Source organism: Coturnix japonica, chromosome 15, assembly GCF_001577835.2.
Source record: "Coturnix japonica isolate 7356 chromosome 15, Coturnix japonica 2.1, whole genome shotgun sequence".
Lineage (NCBI taxonomy): Eukaryota > Metazoa > Chordata > Aves > Galliformes > Phasianidae > Coturnix > Coturnix japonica.
In genome coordinates this window covers 9,191,116-9,210,665 of record NC_029530.1, presented here as the reverse complement: position 1 = coordinate 9,210,665, position 19,550 = coordinate 9,191,116, and the positions used below count along the sequence as shown (strand labels likewise).

The 19,550-nt window shown below is 49.6% G+C and overlaps 1 protein-coding gene across 1 annotated transcript in view; it reads right to left on the bottom strand.

Annotated features, from left to right (window-relative positions):
- The window catches only part of RTN4R (reticulon 4 receptor), a 65,127-nt gene extending 62,506 nt beyond the window's left edge, over positions 1-2,621 (bottom strand). Inside the window, exon 1 of the mRNA XM_015878491.2 lies at positions 2,366-2,621. Within this exon, the coding sequence (XP_015733977.1) occupies positions 2,366-2,387 (22 nt within the window). The 5' untranslated portion in view covers positions 2,388-2,621. The remainder of the gene's footprint in view (positions 1-2,365) is intronic.
- Positions 2,622-19,550: the final 16,929 nt, after the last annotated feature.

The window sequence follows — 19,550 nt, the reverse complement described above, 5'->3', positions numbered from 1 at the left end:
AAACCACAGCAGTGCAGAGGGCAGTGGCAGCTCTCACTGCTTCTAATTCACTTCTTTTCTGGGCCAGCAGAGACACAACCACATCTGCACAGACACAACCCCACAGCACGGAGCAGCACAACGGCACCTCCACATTTTGGCTCTGATATTCCACTTTAAAAAGCCTCTCAAAACACATCCACGGATGGACCCATAGAATGTTGGTCCGAAGATTTTCGCTGCCTGGTGGGGAATAGGGAACGAAGCTCAGGAAATGCTGAGGCTCCTTGAAATGAATGAACAAAGTCCAGAATGGAAACATAAAATAATGCACTGATGAACGGTGTCTTCTCTCAAGGAAAAGAAAGAGCTGCTGCTGCATCTCCACATTGGTGTGGGTTCTTATACTACAGGATATTTGCTTTACATAAGAAAATCTATTAAAAAGAAAGAAAGAAAAAGCTTGGAAAGACCTTCTTCAGTATAAAGAAATAGTGTTAATAAAGCAGTAAGTGCTTAGAGCACCAGGTGAAAGCTCTGCCTCTAACTGCCCCTGGTGGCTATTTCTGGCTTGCAAAGCACTCGGAGCATCCTGGCAGCCCACAGTGGGAAACGTAGCCTAGATGCAGGAGGATGGTCACACATCCAAACATCATCCCCTAAGGTTCATAAGGACTTCACAGTCACACCTATCAGCAACCAGCAGTCTCTCACAAGCAGCAGGGAGAAGGGAAAAAATAAATAAAGAAATAAAGAAGGCAAAAATAAAAAAGTCAACCCCCTCAAAGCTTTGTTCTATAAATAAAGCTGTTGTAACATGGATCTTGTATTTCATTATCTCTGGTAGCAGCTGGAAACACAGGAAAGTCGCGGTGCAGAGAGACAGCCCTGCGCTGCAGCATCACTGAGTGCTCGGGTGCTGCACCACACCCAGCACCCTGGGTACCACTGCCAGCAGCACAGCGGGCAACCACGGGGCTCAGCTCAACCAAATGCCTACACCCACAGCACATCAGAGCAAAGGGATGCTGGCATCTCAGCATCACCCAAGGGCCCCACAGGCTGGCACCACAACCTGCTCCCCCCCTTGCTCCCACCCTGAAGGTGTTTGCTGAACAAAAAGCAATTGGCCATTTCAGAACTTGAAAAGGATTTGAGCCCTCCAAAAGAGGCGGTGTGTTAAGAGCAGAGCCGGGGAGCATCCCTTGACCGGTATAAATGAGTGAGCTGGAGTGCTCTCCAAAAAGAAAAAGAAACAAAATAAAAAGGAATATATATATTCCTTTATATATATATATACAGTGTATCTTTGATGGAGAAAGGAAGACGGCACACACGGGAAAGAACTCCGTGCATCTCTGTGTGCCAAACGCTCCCTCATCCAGCAGCCTGTGCAGCGGCAGAGCTGCTACGAGGGGCTGATGGCTCGAGTTCAGTATTGCAGCCCTCGGGCTGGGTTTCCAGCAACACACCTGGGCACGGCTTCTCCAAGCGGCCCGAACCTGAGAGCGTGTGTTCCTCCGAACGCGGGTCTTCATGTCGGGTTTCACCCGGAGGGACTGCAAATGGGATGGGCGAAACCACGAGCTCACAGCGGGGCACCCCCACACAGGGGCCGCAGCCCGACCCATCCGCACCGGCAACTCGAAAGCCAAAGGGCCGCCCGAGCAGATGGAAAAGGACGATCTGCAGGGCTTCTCCACGAGCCCCTCTCCCTGGCGGGCACCGAAGCGGGCTGGGGTCCATTAGGAAGGGGTCGGCCCCGCGCACATCCCCGGTCTCGGGGATCCCGCAGCCTCCGCGAACTTCCCCGGCCGGAGGCACCCGCAGCTCCTCCGCAACCTGGTCGGGAGCGGAGCATCGCTCCTCGGCAGCCGAGAAGGGAGCAGAGGAAAGCCGGGCTGGCTGCCTCCGCCCTCCTCTCAGGCTCCGCCGTTCCGGCCACCTCCCCCAGCAGCACGGGCTGCGCCCCGGTGGGAGGCAGCCTTGAGAGCGGAGGATGCCGCTTTTTCCCCCGGCCCAACCTCCTTAACACTTTACCTGCCCCAACTTCGGGGGGAGCCCGGCCGCACCGAGGCGGGGGTAGATGGAACAGGAGGGGCCTCAGCCCGCAGCTCGCAGCCGAGCTACCCCCCATCCAGCCCGGCCTCAGCCTCCGTTCACCCCTCCGCCTCTCCCGGGCCCAGAGAGATGCGGGCCCCCAGCCCGTGGGTTCCAGCCGCGCTTCCCCACCGGTGGGATCCGGCCGCTCCGCCGAAGAAAGTTGCAGGCAGGGAAGTTCCGAGTTCGCACCGCTCCGGGGGATGCGGCCACCTCGCTCTGCCCTGCCCTGGGGAGTCTCGGCGGGGGGGGGGGTGGTTATTGGGTAGTGGGGGGACGCACCTACCTTCAGCTATCGCCCTCTTCATCTTAGGGGTCGGGGAAGGCACGTCTGGAGGCGCAAAGTCGAGCGGCAGCGGTACAATCCTTGAGAAAGCGGAGCAGGTCCTCGTGCAAAAAAAACTTCAGCCCGAGCGCGGAGCGGAGCGCGGGGAGGGGGCTCTCCCTGTGCCGGTGCCCTCGCTCATCGGGGGAATGAGCAGCCCCCGAGCTGGAGTCAGCATCCAGGCGAGGCTCCCCCTCCCTCCCTGCCCGCCCGCCTGCCTCCTCCCTCCGTCCTCCCTCCCGCCCGCCGCACGCACGAGGCCGGGGCCGGGGATGCGGCGGATCCCGCGGAGGCAGAGCCGGAGGCGGCGGAGGGGAGCGCGGAGCCTGCAGCAGCGGATCCCGGGAGCGAACGAGCGGGGCGCGGGGCTTGGAGAGGCGATGAATGTTTTATGGGATCATGTGGTTTGACGTGAGAGGAATCAGCCTAGCTCGGATTTACTGGCTGGAGGAGTGAGAGGGAGGACGGGGGAGACGGGCACGGGATGGAAGGAAGGAAGGGAGGGAGGGGCCGCTCCGGGGGCAGCCGGAGCCGTTCCGACGGCGGCGGGTCCCCGCGGTGCCCGGGCAGGGCGGTGCGGGGATGGGAGGCTCATTCCTGGAGGAGAGGTGCCACCTAAAGGATGCCGCGGATAGGGCCGGCCGGGCGGCTGCGGGCATCGGGCCGACCGCTCCCCCGCCTCCAACCGGCAGCATCTCCGGGAGCCGCCCGCAGCGCTCGGCAATGGGATCACGGAAGGATCCGGGCGCTCCCGAGCCGGCTCCTCTCCGGGCAGGCTGCGGAGACACCCGGCTCGGCTCCACTCTGCCGCATGGCCCATTGCCGGGGTTCGCTTCTGCTGCTGTGGGGTCACTGCGTTCCCCGAGGAGGCCAGACCCCACATCTCGACACCCCCCCCCCAACCTCTCCCCGATCGCATCCCACCAGTGTGTGCTTTCGGGATCGTTCTCCTGACTGCTGCAAGGAGCTTACCTCAGTTTACCTAAAAGCATAACATTTACACTGATTGGAGGTGAAACACAGCGAAGATGCTTTTCCATCCTCATCCCTCTCACTAGTTTCCCTGTCCTGGAGCAGACAGTGCTTACTGCATGGGCAGCTCCCATCTGCAGCTGTCCCGAGGAGCAGGAAGCCAGATCTCATTAAACTGAACTCATTTGCTCAGTGGGCAAAGGAGGCAGGAAGGATGGTGCCAGAAACAGATGAATGTTTTGAATAGCAAGACATGGTGCCTCTGGCTCTGCTAGTAAGAGATTTCAAACTGCTATCTGTGCATACATATATATATAATGTATATATAGGTATGTATGCTATTGAATATTCATCTCTCTCTTATGACTTACCACCCTTATCTTGGCCATCTCCAGAGCTGCTTGCACCCAGGGCTTGTGCAGTCACCACATTCTTGAAGGCCTACCCAGTTTGCTCTGGAGGGATGGCATCAAGATGAGTCAAGAAACTGGTACAGTGTCTCCTCTCCACCAAAGACCTTCAACGCCTGTGGAAAAGAAGAAACACAACCAAAGAAAAGCTCAGTTGAGCATCTAAGCCAGCTGGAGAGCATTTATTAAGAGTGGGCTCTAATTAGGCGAGCAGCCTCAGCTGTCCACAGGCATCTGGGTTGCATGCCTTCCAGGTACCTTTTGCTGTCATTTTACTCATCATCCACAACCAGGGTGTAAATGTGAAGCTGGAGAAAGGCTCCCTTTGGGAACAATGTCAGATCACCAGGAGCAGGACAGGACCAGGTCAGCTTCAGGTGGCAGAGCTTCCACCTCTTTCCATTCTTCTCTACTCAATTTGCTTTGCATAGTATTTCCTCTACTCATTCTGCATAAGGGCAACCTCCAGCCCTACTCCTGCCCATCTTGAATCCCAACCTACACCCAATACAGTGCTTGCTGCCCAACCCCACCCTGCAACATACAGCCCCTCTTTTCTCTGCCTGTCCTGCACACGATGCCCCAAACTCTTTGAGAACATGCTGTCTAGGGAGTGCTGCGCTCTCACAATTTCTAACCTTCCTGGCTCAGATGGAACCATGGCCCATTTAGCACTTTGCTGTCTCCTTTGGGTCCTGTGGCAGGTAGCAGGTCTGCTCTGAAGTAGCAGATGGAGGAAGTTGCAGGTCTAAAGTCTCTTTCTGCAGTGACAGTCCAGCTCCTGCAAGTCAGCAATATGCTGCTCCTCCTTGTAAACACACCTCCAAGCACTCGTGTTTGAGTGGTGCCCTCTGACATTGCCATGTGCATTGGGAAAGAGAGGTCACCTACGTGCAGAGCATAAAGATCACTGCAAATAAAAGGACCTCGGAGCTGACATTGTCTGGGGGAGAGCTGGAAAGTGAACACAGGCAATGAAGGAGTTAACTGAAGCTATAGTCGCGAGGCCAAAAATTACAGGTTCTAACACCAAGACAGCAGGATCTTTGGCTGACATTTCTGAAAGGTTAATCTTAAAGTGGAGAGAGAACATCCACAGAATGCTGGGCCTGACTTTTCTAGCAGATCCCTGCCCCACTTGGGGCTGGTTTAAGACCCAGCACATGGGACACCATGAAGGAACATGGTGGCTGTGACCCTGGCATGCCAAGTAGCTCACCCTATTGCCAGCTGGTTTCCAAGCTCGTGTTATAAGACACAGAAGGCTCTTCCCTCTGTGCGTTGGACATTTGTGCTTTCCATCTCCCAACATGGCTAAGCGCTGTCTAGCAAAGAGAAAGAGCTTCCCAAGCAGGCGATCTCCTGGGAGATATGAGGTGGTTCGCAATTACAGCGTGAAGAGTTCTGTGCAGCTCATTTGCAGCTTGGAAAGGAGCCAGTATTCACTCAGATCAAGAGACACCTTGCTTTGACTGGATAATTACATGATCGTCTCTACCTAGCTCTTAATCACACTTAGATCAGTTCTCTTCCTTTTGGATCGTGAGTATTGTTTGCAAGGCTTCAGCTGGTCGCTTGCTCACTCATGCAGACACAGTGGCTGTAGCATGGATCTGAGGGTGCTGAGAAGAAGGTGGAGAGGCAGAAGGGGAAAATAAGACATTCAGACTTGGCCTAGGAGCCTAACTTTTCAGCCACTAGGAGCCCCACCCCACCTCTGTCAACTATCTCATCTCCTCACCATATCACTTTAGTTCAAGAAAAGATATTGAATATCTTTATTGTTCTTACATGCCTTGTTGGGGTTTATTTTGCTCCTACTGCCATGAAAAATGTACCAGAGCCTTGCAGTGCCTGGATGGGCAAAGCAGAGAAAGAATAGCTTCCCTTCTCTCAGTGCATCCAGCCCCTACCATAGGCAGTGATTCCCCATGGATGCTGCCTCTCCCAGCAAGGTGAATTATGAGCCTCATCGCTTCTGCTTCGTGATTTCTCTCCGATTTCAGACTTCTTCTGCCTCAGCAATAGGGTCGGCCTGGACGAGTCGCTCCTGTAAATCATCTCAGCGCTCGTTTCAGCCTGACACATCAATCCCTTCTCATCATGCAGCAAAAGGTTCCCACCTGGTCCTGGCAGTGCTGCAAGACTGGGACATGCCAGGAATCCTTCAGCATCTCTGTAGGGCTCATCCAGGCATCTCTCACAGACAGCTGCTGGAATTCAGGTCTTAGGGAGACTTAGCTGGATGAGAGCTTGCACGTGGCTTGGAGCTGCCCTAAGCTTACTCTGTCTTGACTATGAAGCAACTGGCAGTGCTGGAAAACTTTAAGGAAAGGGAAATGTAAAGCCCTAAAGAGATGTCTGCCAGTGACTTCCAGGCCAAGCTAATGATTCAGAACAGGGACTCCATCATGGACCTGGGTACTGGTGGGCTCTGCTGAGAAAGGCTCTGCATCCCCAGTGCCTGACCTTACCTACTCAAGGGCTGCCATTGGATTTCTGATTGGGGTGTAGGTTTCAGGACAGGATAGAATTCAAGACTGCAGTGACCAAGGAGTGGGAACACTCCTGAGAGCAACAGATGAAACATGACAGCCCCATCACAGCCACACCAGTATGAGTCAGCTGGGGTCATCCCCAGGCCCAATCACTGCAAGTCAGAAACTCAGAAGCTCTGCTGTTCCCAGCTCCACCACATGGATGGTGTGGGATGCAGCTCATATGTTCAATAAGTGGGTCAGTCTTTTGTTTTTCCCCCAAGCTTGCTGAACATTGTCTCTCTGCTTTGAGACAGTGAGATACACTTCTTCTACAATGATTGTTTGCTTGTTTTGTTTTATTTCCAGTTTATGTTTATTCTTTCTGAGTCCTACTCGTTGGGTGTTGCTTAGTGTCCTGGCTGGGGCAGCTGTATGGAAATACAGGAGGGCTATTGGAGAGCACTGGCAGAAAACAAACAATCTAGTTCATGATTAGGAGCATCTGCCCTTAAAGCCTGATTCTAAACGTCACATACATTTCATGGAGGAATGAGAGCATGGCAGAACCACATGACCATTCAAAACACCTCTGATTTCAGATCTGCAGTACTCCCAACAGAGTTAGCAAATGAGTTGCAGACCGGGAACTATCTGCAAATAGTTTCCAATAATGAATTGAGGTGCGAAAGCTGCAATCTGCTCCTAGACAATCTGTAAACAGAGGGAAGCAAAAATTCACCAAAATAAATTATTCATTTCAGATTACTCTCTTAGCTCATGCCTTAACTTGAAACCCTCCAGAGCCGGCAGTTATTTCCAGAGATGCTCCTATATCTTAAGCAGTGCAGTGTAAGGGGCAGACATGGTAATGGTGAAGCACACAGGGGTGTCTTGCCCCCCTTTGGCCAGAGCTCAACCCTTCCAAGTGATGTGACTTTGCTACCAAGCATGAGCCAGCTCCAAGAGTTATCCAGAGATGGGGAAGGCAAGGCTTTTAAGGGCCAAAAATTGGACTCTTCACCCATCCCAGTTGCCATTATCAGACAGAGATGGAAGAAACAGCCCTGGAACAGGAAATGAAACAGATGAGATGGGGAAAGGGCGGGGGAAGGACCAAACCAAATGGGGTATGGAGATGTGTAGCATGTTGGTATAGCAGTCATGGATAAAGACATGTGTGCTGGATGCTGGAGCCCACCTGTGTGATGAAGCAGGAACTGCATCCAGTCATCCTTTGTAATGTTTCCAAAAAGCCATGGGGGAAGAAATTGGCCCTTCTTAAGAAGAGCAAATTCCTCAAGAGTAACTTTGAGTTTCCTGAAGGCCAAAACCATTGAACTCAGGTAGACTGTCCAGGAGAAGGGTCCAAGCAGGATGTGTTCAAACAATCTGTAGGACTCAGTGTCCCATGCCAATGTACTTTTTCTGATGAGTTTAGGACTTGGCATGGCTTAATGCATGAAAAACTGGCTGAAGAGCAGAAAAACTATACATGGTAAAGAGAAACATATGGAGCTGGAGAGGTGCAAGATAGGAAACTGGGATCGTGCAGTGATGATTTGCTCAGTCATCCACAAAGACTGCACTCCCTGAAGTGATTTGAGCTGCTTATGGGTCTTCCTGTGTGCAGCAAGAGAGCGGTGAGGTGCTGGCACAGGCTGCCCAAAGAGGCTGTGGATGCGCCATTCCTGGAGGTCAAGGCCAGGTTGGATGGGGCCCTGGGCAGCCTGGTCTGGTATTAAATGTGGATGTTGGTGGCCCTGTCTGTGGCAGCAGGGTTGGAGCTTCATGATCCTTGAGGTCCCTTCCATCCCAAGCCCTTCTATGATTCTGTGATTCTATAAACTCAACCCTTTGCCTGCAAAATATCAGACTGGACTGGAGCATGTTAAGGTTTCTTGCAGAGAGTTGGGAGGCACTGTTATTTTCTCTGCATTAGAACTAATGCAAACTGCTACATGTGTATTCCTGAAAGCTTAACATGGGGTACATTGAGCTGAAACGTGGAAATACCAAGTTCAAAGCAGAGTCCTCCATCACCGATCATGCCAAAGTGGGAAGATCTGGAGAGCAATGTGCTTTATAGTATATAAGGGGGGTTTTGATTAAACATGACCACAGCCATCACCTGGAGAGAGTCTGTGACAACCTGGACTTCAAAATTTATCTCCTGTCCTACAACTTACTCTACTAAATAGAGAACACAATAGAGCTCACTCAAACAGTGAGCTCAAATCTGGCTGATTTGCCCTGAGCTTGGGTTAGGCCACCTTACGGACCCCACTGGTGGCTACTTTGGCCATTGATCTTTTTATACTGCACTTAAGAGCCTGAAGGGATGACTACAAACCCATTTTTGCACATCACATCCCTGGGAAAAAAAATTAAGTGCCCACGTAGTTTCCTAAAGAAAGTGGTTTTCAGGAAAAGACAGAAGGCTGGAGGTAAACATAATGCTTCTCTGTGGGAAGACTCTGAGTCCCTTGGAAATCAGTTCTCCTCGCTGAAAATCTGACTATCTATCTGAGAACCAGCTGCTTGATTTGCAGATGGAGCAGCATCAGTAAGAGGCGTCAGCCCAACATCTCTTGTTCAAACATGCTTTAAAATCAGGACCCCTTGAACTCATGCTGAGCAGGTGATGTGCAGGGATGCTCACCCCATGCTGGCAGCTTCATCAAGAGTCAATGTCACAGTGTATAGACAGAGCTTCAGCCTGAGCTTGTGGCTCATCCCATCCCCTTGGATTCAGTGTGGGTGCTCCCATTGGGCAGTGAACCACAGCACGCTGCTGCTGCCTTACCGAGGAAAGCGTTCCATTAGATAAATAGCCCTTAAGCAAATGGAAGAGCACTTACCCAAGGGCTGTGTTCAGGTGGCCAGACCAGGCTGTGTTCGAACCAGTGTGCCATATGGTGCAGAGACAGTGCTGTCCATTACTTTGCAATGAAATAATATTTTGTTTTACAATTGTTTGCAATTAGGCTTCTGCAGCAGATGAATAATCTGTTCTTGTTGATTCGACAGAGACGTTGTTTGGAAGGGGGACAAATAGCATGTGCTTCCCTCGCCCAGCAATCACAGGCATTAAAGTAGAGAAATACGGACTCGTCGATAATTCCTAGCGACAACTCCCATAAATTTAGCATCTCTGGCATCAAGCAAGCAATAAAGGAAAGAAACAGTGATTGGAGGAGCTACGGAACCCGCTGCCAAAAGGCAGCTCAGCCACTTGCTGCTTAGGTAGGGCTGTGGAGAAGGGCAGCAAGGGGCAAAGAGCAGAGCCCTGCTCTGTGCTGCTTCACTCTGAGGTGTGAGAGCCAATGGCACTGTGACCCCCGTGGGAGAAAGGCTTTCTCGCAGGCAGAAAATACAAGCCATTTTCAGAAGGCGAACAGATTTTGGTTGGGAGGTGAAGGAAGCGGAGGGCCAAGAATAGAAGGGAACAGTGGGCGGAATTCTGACTCCCTGCTGCATTCAAAGTAAAGTACAGGACAAGTTTCAAGGAAACAGCAGGGCAGACCTGGGGGGAGCCAACAGAGCAAATGAAGCCTGTCAGGGTGTTGGTGGTCTGACCACGCTGCCCCGCAGGAAGCAAGAGAGCATCAGGTTGGGTGCATCACGTGAGCTGCACCAGGGTGAGGTACATCACTCTTCTAATTGGGATAAGATTACTGGGATAAGGCAGGGTACAGAGGTCCAAGTGGTGGGCCCTTTATTATGGGCTGCAAAGCAGAGACAAGAAGCAGCAGAATAAGATCCTGGGTGACAGTAATGAAGCGGGTCATAAGCACGGAAGAGCTGAACATGAAACAGGGACAAATCACTCAAGTCACCGACAGCCAATCATTTCTAATACTTAACATTTTCAAACGCACATCTCTTTTTTCGGCCTCACAAATCTGTGCATGCACGGGCACGTTGCTAAGTGCATTGATAACACAGCAAGCTGCAGAGCAAAGCTGAACGCCATCTAAGTGGCGAAAACAGGAATTGCATTGGGCCTTCCCAGAGATGCAGAGAGGGCAAGGGAACGTTGGGAACGTTGCTTCCTTTCAAGTCCACAGCAGTCCCAAGGACAGCAATTGCATCCATGAAGGAGCCTGGATGGTGATGTGTCCCACCCCGTTTTAGCTCTTCTTGTGCAATCAGTCACTTCAAAGCTGGAAAAAATGCATTTCATGTTTTCTGAGAGTTGTGGGTGGTTGGGTGCTTTTCTCCAGTGCTTCCACGGAGCTGCTGTGAGTACCAGAGCTCTGCCAACCACACTGAAGGGTCCCCAAGATGACACCCTTGTAGTCTGTTATGTTGCTGGAGAGGGAAGTTGAGCTCCAAGAGGGAGGAAAGCATTTTTAAGTCAGACCAAATTACTCCTCACCCAGGAGGAGCCATTTAGCCATTTAGCCAACCTCCTGGGCCAGCTCCCAGTTTGTAGGGAGTTTGGAAGAACCAAGTGGGGTTCCATGCTGCCTTCCCTTTTGAAACCAAGCTCAGGCAGAGCTAAGATCATCCATAGAAGCGAAACAGGGCTGGGGGAGGGCTCTGAACCTGCTGACAACTTATGGTGTGATGCAGCATCCCATGGGTTTCTCCAGACAGCCCAGGCTGGGTGTCCAGATGGCAGACATGTAACATGAGAGCAGGTGAGCTGATAACCTGGCTGCTTGGACATCCCTGGGGGAAGTCCAGAGCCATCTCCCAGCCAGGCATCATCTGTTCTGTGTGTGGCAGGGGTGACAAGCAGCTTCTCTGGCTCACAGCCGTCCTTGCCCCTGTCAAACAGAGCTCCCCATTCACTTCTAATAGCAATGAGCAGAATGGGACTAATGGAAATGGATTGTTTTATTTCTTTCCTTTTGCAAAAGACCTGGCAAGATGTCAGAACACTGCACTGCCACTCTGTGCAGAGCGTGTTGCCCAGCTCTTTGCGTGCTCCTTTGCCATGCCTGGAGCTACGCAGCTCTTATTTTCAGCAGCAGAACTGGCTGCATAAAAGTGCGAGGAGAAGGCTTGGCTATCAGTCATCAGCAGATATTAATCACTCCCACAGAGGTGTTTACTGGAGGGGTGTATGTGTGTGCCTGCTTGTGTGCGAGAAGGGAGATGAACTGCCATTAGAATTGCAGATCGTGCACTTGTTAGCAAAGTGCCTAGACCCTGCTTTACAATTTGCTAATAATAAAGCATTTGTTCCCAGGAAACAAGCAGCCAGATTTATGTCTCGCTCACAAAAGGCTCCAATAGATATATTGATACCTTGTGAATCTGTAGCAAAGAGAGATATTGAAAAGCAGCTGTTTACCTGACTCCATCAACTCCTCTATTGATATCTGGGAGGCATTCATTTCACTATGGATAGACCACTTAGAATTGCTAACTCTCTGTTGCCAATACATCCCATATTTAGGGTTATTATATCACCATAAAATAGCTTTATGGGGCTATGAATATAGGCATGCATCAATATCCACAACTGCAGACACGGCTGTGTCATATGCCTGACAGTGCAGAGAGAGCCCAGGAAATAATGGGGCTCAGAAGAAGACCAGGGGACAGGGAACAGAGATTTCAGAGGGTGAATGCACAAAGGAGCATCTCCTGCTGCAGTTTACCTGTGTGAGTGTAGGGCTCAATGTTGCCTCCATACTGGGGTGCAGCCATACTCCAGCACTGGCGACTCAGTTTATCAGTACATCGTGACATTGCAGTGACTCTGGTGTCCCCTCAGCAATGCATTTGGGATGGAAGGAAGCTATGAAGCATCAAAAACACAATATAGATCATATAAAATGGCTTCCTCTAGAGCCTGCCATGGCTACACAGCCATAGCCAGCAGCAGTGGGTGGGGATGGAAGATGCTGGAAAGACCCCCAATGCCACCAGGAGTTCCTTCTACAAGCAGAATATCAGATGCAAAGAGGACAGACACAATGCTGCTGGTGATTTCAATGGGGCTTTTGATGCCATCCATAGTCAAGACCTTACACTGACTATCTGGTGTCTCCCCAACCCATTCACACACTCCAAATCTCTAACCACGCACTCAGGCATGCCCTTATTTCTTAGAGATCCGGTAAATCTGGACGGAGCTCAACACATGGCAGGTCTGCACACAGTGCACTGTCACTACTGCCAGGACAGGCCTCTCTGAGGCTCTATTAGACATTGCAGCTTACATCCTCCGTTACAATTGAGCTGATAAATAATGCACTAATGGAAAAGGAAACTTTATCCGGGGCATCTGGATTAAGACGGAGAGCTACCACAGCTTTTAGCTTTCATTTCCTGGCTCCAATGATGTATTTCTTAGCTTTGTTTCTACATGTGGATGCTTTTTTGCATAGAGCTTCCAAGAAGAGAGGAAACAGATTTTGAACGTCACACTTGAACTTTTGCTATTAACATTCTCCTGCACAATAATTCTTCCCTTTGCAAGAAAGCTGCTGAATCTCAGAAACCAAATGCAGATGGTACCCAAAGCACAGAAGGATTGAGAGGTGCCATCGAGCTCTTCAGAAAGCAATGCTGAGATGCTCTTGGATGATAAATTACCTCCATCAACCAATCTTTCTGCTTACCGCTGTATTCACCTAACAGAAGGAGCGGCCTTTCTCTTTCTGACCTGAGAGATTTTCATTCTGCCTATTAAATTAATAATTACAGCTTCATTTACCTGGGATCTCCAATGCCCAGACAGTATTGATTTTGCCCACGATGGTGTAAAGGAAAGACAGAGCCTCTCTCATTGAAGTTTTGGGCAGAGAGTCAACAGGGCTTCTCAGAAGGATGGGAGAAAGGAATCAAGGAGGCTGCTCAGCCCCATCCATCCCTGCCAGAAGCCTTCCTGGTGTTTGATGGCAGCACACCCAGGCTCTCAGGGGAATCCCATTCCCAGCAGGGAAGCGTTATTGGTATTTCTGATGCTCTTCCAATGCCCAGAAACAGCCCATGCTGAGAAACTGGGAGGCAGGAAGCACCTTTCCTGCAAGGCTGAACTGCCTGTGAAGGACTCCAGGCTCAGGACACTTAACCATGGTCAGGCAAGGAATAAAAGCTACAGCTCCAGAAACAGTACATCAACAAAACAGCTGTGCAGAGGATAAGCAGACTTAGTAAGGCTTTTGCCCAGCACAAGGGAAAACATATGTAAAAATAAAAAGTCTTAATACATAATCTTCAACTAATCTGTCGCTACATATTCTCTCTGCATTTAACTACTGCTATGCCAGGTGCAATGATAGTTGGTGTGTTACGGGCCATGTGATGCTCATACCTGCACTGTAGCAGTGGGCAGGATGTTATGTGCTGGGGCAGAAGGGAAGCAATGAGAAGGACTTGTCTGCAATGGGGGCTTGTCCAGACATTACAGTTTGCAGAGCAATTCTTTCTCCCTCTCCACCTCCTGTCCTGCCAGAAATGGTTTCACCCTATCCCTGGACATTGAGCATCTCCTCTTCAGTTGGAAATCTGATGCATAGTCCCAGGGTCACTCATTTCTTCCCTGCTCCATCAGCACCTCTCTAGGTATCTCCACCAGAAAGCTGCTGTGATGAAGTCTGCCTGGATTCTCTCGCAGGCACATGGGGTGGTTTACAGGCACCTAGCAGAAGAATCACCTCTAGCACTACAGACAGCCTTACTTCTTGGCCACTGCTTTAATCTGGTTGGATCTGAACCCAGCCTGGCCATTTTGCCCCTCGATCCCAAAAGGTTTTATGTATTTCCAGCTCCTCCAAGGCTGAGCTGTATCTTGTGATCAAAGCAGCAGAGAGATGAAGAGGCAATTCCTTCCTCTGAGGGATGTGTTGTCTTCCCTGTAGATCTCCACAAGACTCTACATGCTCAGAAACCAGCTTTGATCACATAAAAGATCTCAGATACTGCCAAAAAGAACTTTGTTGAGGACCTGGCTATTAATTGCACGCATTCACAAAGCGCCATCTCAAGATAAAGGCTGCAACCATTTAGGTGATCAATGGAGTTCACTTATCTATAACAGCTGATCATCCTTCTATGGGAGAACAGTAAATCAGCAGAAAAAGCTTCAGACTTGATAAAACAGATCTGCTGCACACCCTGGTTTCTTACAGAGACCTCCTCAAAGCCTCCAGAAGCTGAGAAGTTTCAGGATGGAACATACTAAGTGCCACCTCAGAGCAATGCATGCAGCTCCCAGGACAGCACAGTCTCTCCTAAACCTTCTCTAACTATAAGCTTGTTGCTCTTCATGGTGCCCTCACTGTCTGAAGGCTCCCCATGTGCTGCTGTGATTTCCACCAGCCATGGGTCCGATGACTGTGCTTTCCATTCTGCACCTTGAGGATGCCTTGTGTGGCTGGATTCCCAGCTGGGAAAGCATCCTCCTCTTCCCTGTTCAGCTCCCCAGCTTCGACAGGCACCAGCCCCGCACTGGCAATCAATTCTACATCACAAATCCAACCAGCTGCAATGTCCTGCGCAGAGGGAAAGAAGGGACAGGGCTGGCATTGAGAATGAGCAAAAAAGCCAGAGCCAGCCCGGAGCCTGTTGAGATCACCCACCCCTTCCAGCAGCATGAAAAGCACCCAGCAGTAACAGCAGTGGGGTTGGGGCATCTCCAAATGCTGGAGATAAAGGATGCCAGCTGTATCTCGCTGCTATTTTAAAACTTCTGTGAGTTAATCTGCAGTGTAGGGTTTAAAACCCTGAAGTCCTATTGGCAGAAGGAAAAGACAGAGCCCCAAATGAGTGAAATGAAGAAGGTTGTGGATGCCCCATCCCAGGAGGGCAGGCTGGATGTGGCTCTGGGCAGCCTGGTCTGGTGGATGGTGACCCTGCACATAGCAGGGAGGTTGAAAACAGATCATCTTTGTGGTCCTTTTCAACCCAGGCCATTCTATGATCCTATGAAGGGGTATTCACAGGTGCAAGCATTGCTGCAAGTTTCCCTTGCACTGGTGTAAACTCTGATTCTGGTGGGCTTTTTACTGTGCAGTTGGAGAGAAAGAATCCCTGATTGCATTGTCCCAGATGCCTTCCAGTAGTTAACAGAGTTGTGAGCAACTTATACCACTGGAAACATCACTGAAAAATCAGAAAATGATGGGAAAACAAGCAAAAGTGCAGGAAAAAAAACAACACCCATCCTTGGTGTTTAGAATGAATTGAAAAATATTAATTGAAATTAATATGCGAGCATAAGATGCAACACTCAGGACTTCTTAGATGTAGGAAGCAAGGAGCAAGAGGGGAGCTGAACAGCATCCAGGATGGTCTCCATTAGGAAGCTTTCACTTTCTGGCCTCATCATCCCAGATGGACTCAGGACCTCCACTGGCTTACACAGAAGTGAACCCCCCGCTGGTGCGTGGTGCAGACACGCTGCTCATTTGCTGTTTCAGGGACTCTGGATGCTGCCATCAGGAGGGTTGACTCAAGGCTTGCAAACAGTCCAAACAGCTTGGAGTTAAATTTACAAACGTTTGTGGCTCCTGGGGAATTGCTTTGTCTTGTACCGAGATCCTCCATCAGAGGAAAAGAAGGAGGAAAAAGGGACAGAAGAGAAAGAACTCTCAGGTTGTCTGGATTCTCACAAGGGAAACAGAAAAAAACACTTGGTAATCTGGGTAAGTAGCAAAGAAAGATGGGATTTCTCTCTCAAAATCCATGTATCTTCCATCTCCACGCAAGCACCTACTGGTAGCTTCCACAGCAAATTGATCCCGCTAATTCTATCCTAACTAAGAACAAAGTATTTAGGATAATGTCCAATTTGTTAGAAAACAGTTGTGTAAGTAGCAGAGGGCATTTCACTGCTATGAGCAAACAGCAAGCTGGGAAATTTGGCTGCAAACCACAGTCCCTGCTCTCCAGCAGCAGTTCTCCCATCTGCTTTTAGCAGAGGAACCTGCCTGCATGACTGAGCCTGATGGTGGCCAAAGTAGAACAAATGGCACCAATGAATCAGGCCAACACCCCTGTGCTGTGCTGTGTATGCTGAGCACATACATTTCTTGTTACGGAGCATCATGACCAATGGAGCAGCCTGTTGGTTAGCTAGACTATCAGCAAGCCAATTTGCTCCAAGAGAATTGGGCTGAGGAATATCAGAGCAGAGCATCCATCCCCCAGAGGCATCAGAGCAAACATGTCAAGCAGAGTGGTCAGCTCTGATCTGAGGAATCAAGAGGTTCACGTGCACAGGGCACAAGGTTTGAGTCAATATCTGAATCCTTGACACTGGAAAACAGCCAGCATTGCCCATCTGGAGCTTGGCAGGACCTGAGCACCCACCTCTACACACAGCTACATGCATGTACACAACTCTCCGACCTCCATGTTCCTTCTGATGGTGATGAGGAGAGAAACTGAAACCCAAATGGCTGAAGCCATTCTGCTGCATCCATGGAGACCCAAGACAGAACCAGTCTAGAGCATCTTTACTGCTATGTCCTTTGTCTACTGAAGTACTGGTGCAAAAATCTCCCAAGCTTGTGGCCAGTTGTAATTCTTACCTCCCATGGGATAAGAAGGATGGAAGAAGGAAGATGGGGATCGCTCATCTGTGATGCATTCAGTGACTGAAGAGGAGGTGAAATGTTCTGAGCGTAGAAGCCACTCAAGCAGCATCAAGAAGCAGGAAGGGATGTGCTTGAAAAGATGAATCCTGGCCTCCAGAAAACTCGTTTCAGGTGATAAGTCAGAAAATCTCATGACCATCAAGTGCAGTGAATCCATTCACACCACATTATTCGTATTTCTTGCTTTATTATGTTCTAAATTCCCATGGGTATCTGTTGATCCTCTTTACAAGTGTTTCACAAAAGTATTTGTCCCCTTTCATCTTTCTTCTTGGTTTTCCTTTCTTTTAAAACTTATTTCCTTATCTACCGCTCCTCTGCTCTGTTCTTGCTAATTCAACTTTGAGGCAGACAAGTCCATCCCCTCCTTCTTTCGTCCCTTGCTTCCTATTTCTTATCACATTTCATTTACTCCTTCTGTTTTTCTCCATCTTTAGGCCAGGTCTGTGCTGAGGCTGCTGTGGCTCTTCATATTGAGAGGGACTGAAATGAACTCAATGGGGTAGAGAGACCTTTTTTTTTTTTAATTAATTTATTTTATTATTATTATTTTGTTTCTTTAATGAAAAAACCCAAAGAAATAGGCTCTGGGGAACAGCCTGCCTGAGCACTCCAGGTCAGTTCAGCGGGCTGCAGAATTCAGCAAGGAATAGATTGTGGCTATCTATCCTGTTGTTTGGAGCACAGCAGACCACAAGCATATAGCATATGCATATAGGGGCAGTACAGGTCATGACTTTGTACTTAGCACAGAGTGGGCAGCAGTCCACTGGCCACAGAGGATTTAGATCTGAGCTCTCCTTGGGGAATGCCAAAGGATAGGAAAGCTCTGGGGTCTGAGTCTGGGGAGCAATAAGGTTTAGGGTAAGCCATCATGGTGGAGTGAGCTTTAGCAAGCTTGAAGCAGGGGTGACATGGATATGTTCCTAGGCAACCCGCTCTGGGTGTCCCTGTGTGAGAAGGGAGATTGGACCAGATGGACCCAGAGGTCCATGTGGATCAAGGAGGAATCCATGCTGTCCATCATTCTGTGATGAAGATGGCTCACGCTTTCACATGAAGGTCTTTTAGGGTGGAAGCAACTGATGGTGAGTCAGATCTTTCTGGATGAAGACTTCAGGTGACTGCCTGGGTCGGAGGGTTGAATGGCAGAGAACCTTGGGGGACCTGCAGGCTGGAAAGCATAGTTTGCACCTGCTGGGACTGAGGGGCAGAACAGCAGCACACTGTTGATTAAGCTCGTGTGTCAAAATGCAAGAGAAAACACATGGGGATGGAAGCCACACAGTGTGCAGACTGCACTGAACATCAATAGAAGGTGTGAAAAGAGGAGGATGGAGCTGGAAGTCATCTGGTTTGGCCATCTACAATATGAGGTTCTGTGAAACTATACTGAAATGTTGCCAAAAAACCAGCCCATGAAACCAGATCATTTTTCAGCGTTAAATCCATCACTTGTTTCTGGCACTAGCTTTCCTCTTCTGCTGAGGTTTCATAGACTGGGTGCACATATAGATGTTTTGCAATGCTGAGCTTGAAGAAATCCAGGCACCTCACAGAGCTGGGGGCTCAGATTCTCTTTGCAGAGCTCTGCCTTGGATTTGTACATTGCCCTGCAGGGCAGCTCTGAGCCACCACACATTTCCAGCAGCTCGCATGTGAAACAGAAATCTTTGTCCCATTCAAAGTCCTTCTTGGAGGGTTTCTGTGGGTTGTCTGATCCTGGGAAGAAAAGCTTTGGAAATAAGCCCATTTGGAGCAGCTGAGAGCCACCGTCGGTGCGGGGAAATGAGGCAGTTAAGGACATTCAGAATAAATGTCAAGAAATTGCAAGGAGAGTCACCTGCTCATTATTTTGCTAAGTTCTTGCTGAAAGAATGCTTCTTTAGGTAGCAAAAGATAGCTCCATGAGAAGCATTAAATGTCATTTCTCTTTTTTTTCCCCCCCCTTAAATCACATTAGGCAGAGCCATATGCCTTTTACAAGTTTCTGATAATGAAGGGCATGTAATAGTGACCTCATATAGCATAAGCGAGCCCTGTTTAACATGCTCATGCCTCCCTGGGTATTCATTACCAAGCTGACTGTGCCTGATGCAAACTCATCCAAGCCATTATTGCCCTGCTTTTTATTTGGGGATCACTTGAGCAGGCTGAGAGCCTTCGTCTTGGAGGGAATGTGCTTACACTTAAAGCTCTTCTGCATTTATTATAAGAGGTATTTAGGGCGGGAGGGTCATGGCTTCAATCAGCGTGCTGCATCTGGACTTATGAAACAGCATCTCATGTGCCCAGGTCTTTTGCCTTCCTAAAAACAGGGCTCTTGTAAAGATGTGGTACTTATTTGCTCCACGTAATACTGGGTAATGCCTCCCTCAGAGCTCTCTAGGGGTCTGGAAGCTGCAAAGCAAATCCAAAACAGTGCTGTCCCATCTTAGAAACCTGCTCCTCCATTGGGGGCAGCTTATCATGCTGACACAGCCACACTGGTCTAACAGTTCTTCTTCTGTCTGTTGCAATGTATGAGGTCTCTGGTAAGCTCCTGGTAAGCTTCTGCCACCCCTCTGTGCTTCAAACCACCACATCTGTGTTTGCCCCTGGATTGTTTACAGAGATGCTGACTAATAGAGGAATTGGAACAGGAGCTGTGAGTTTTTCCAGACTGGGAGCAGGTCTGCCATGGCAGGACCCCAGTGTTCATATCGAAATAGTGCTGCTGAATCTG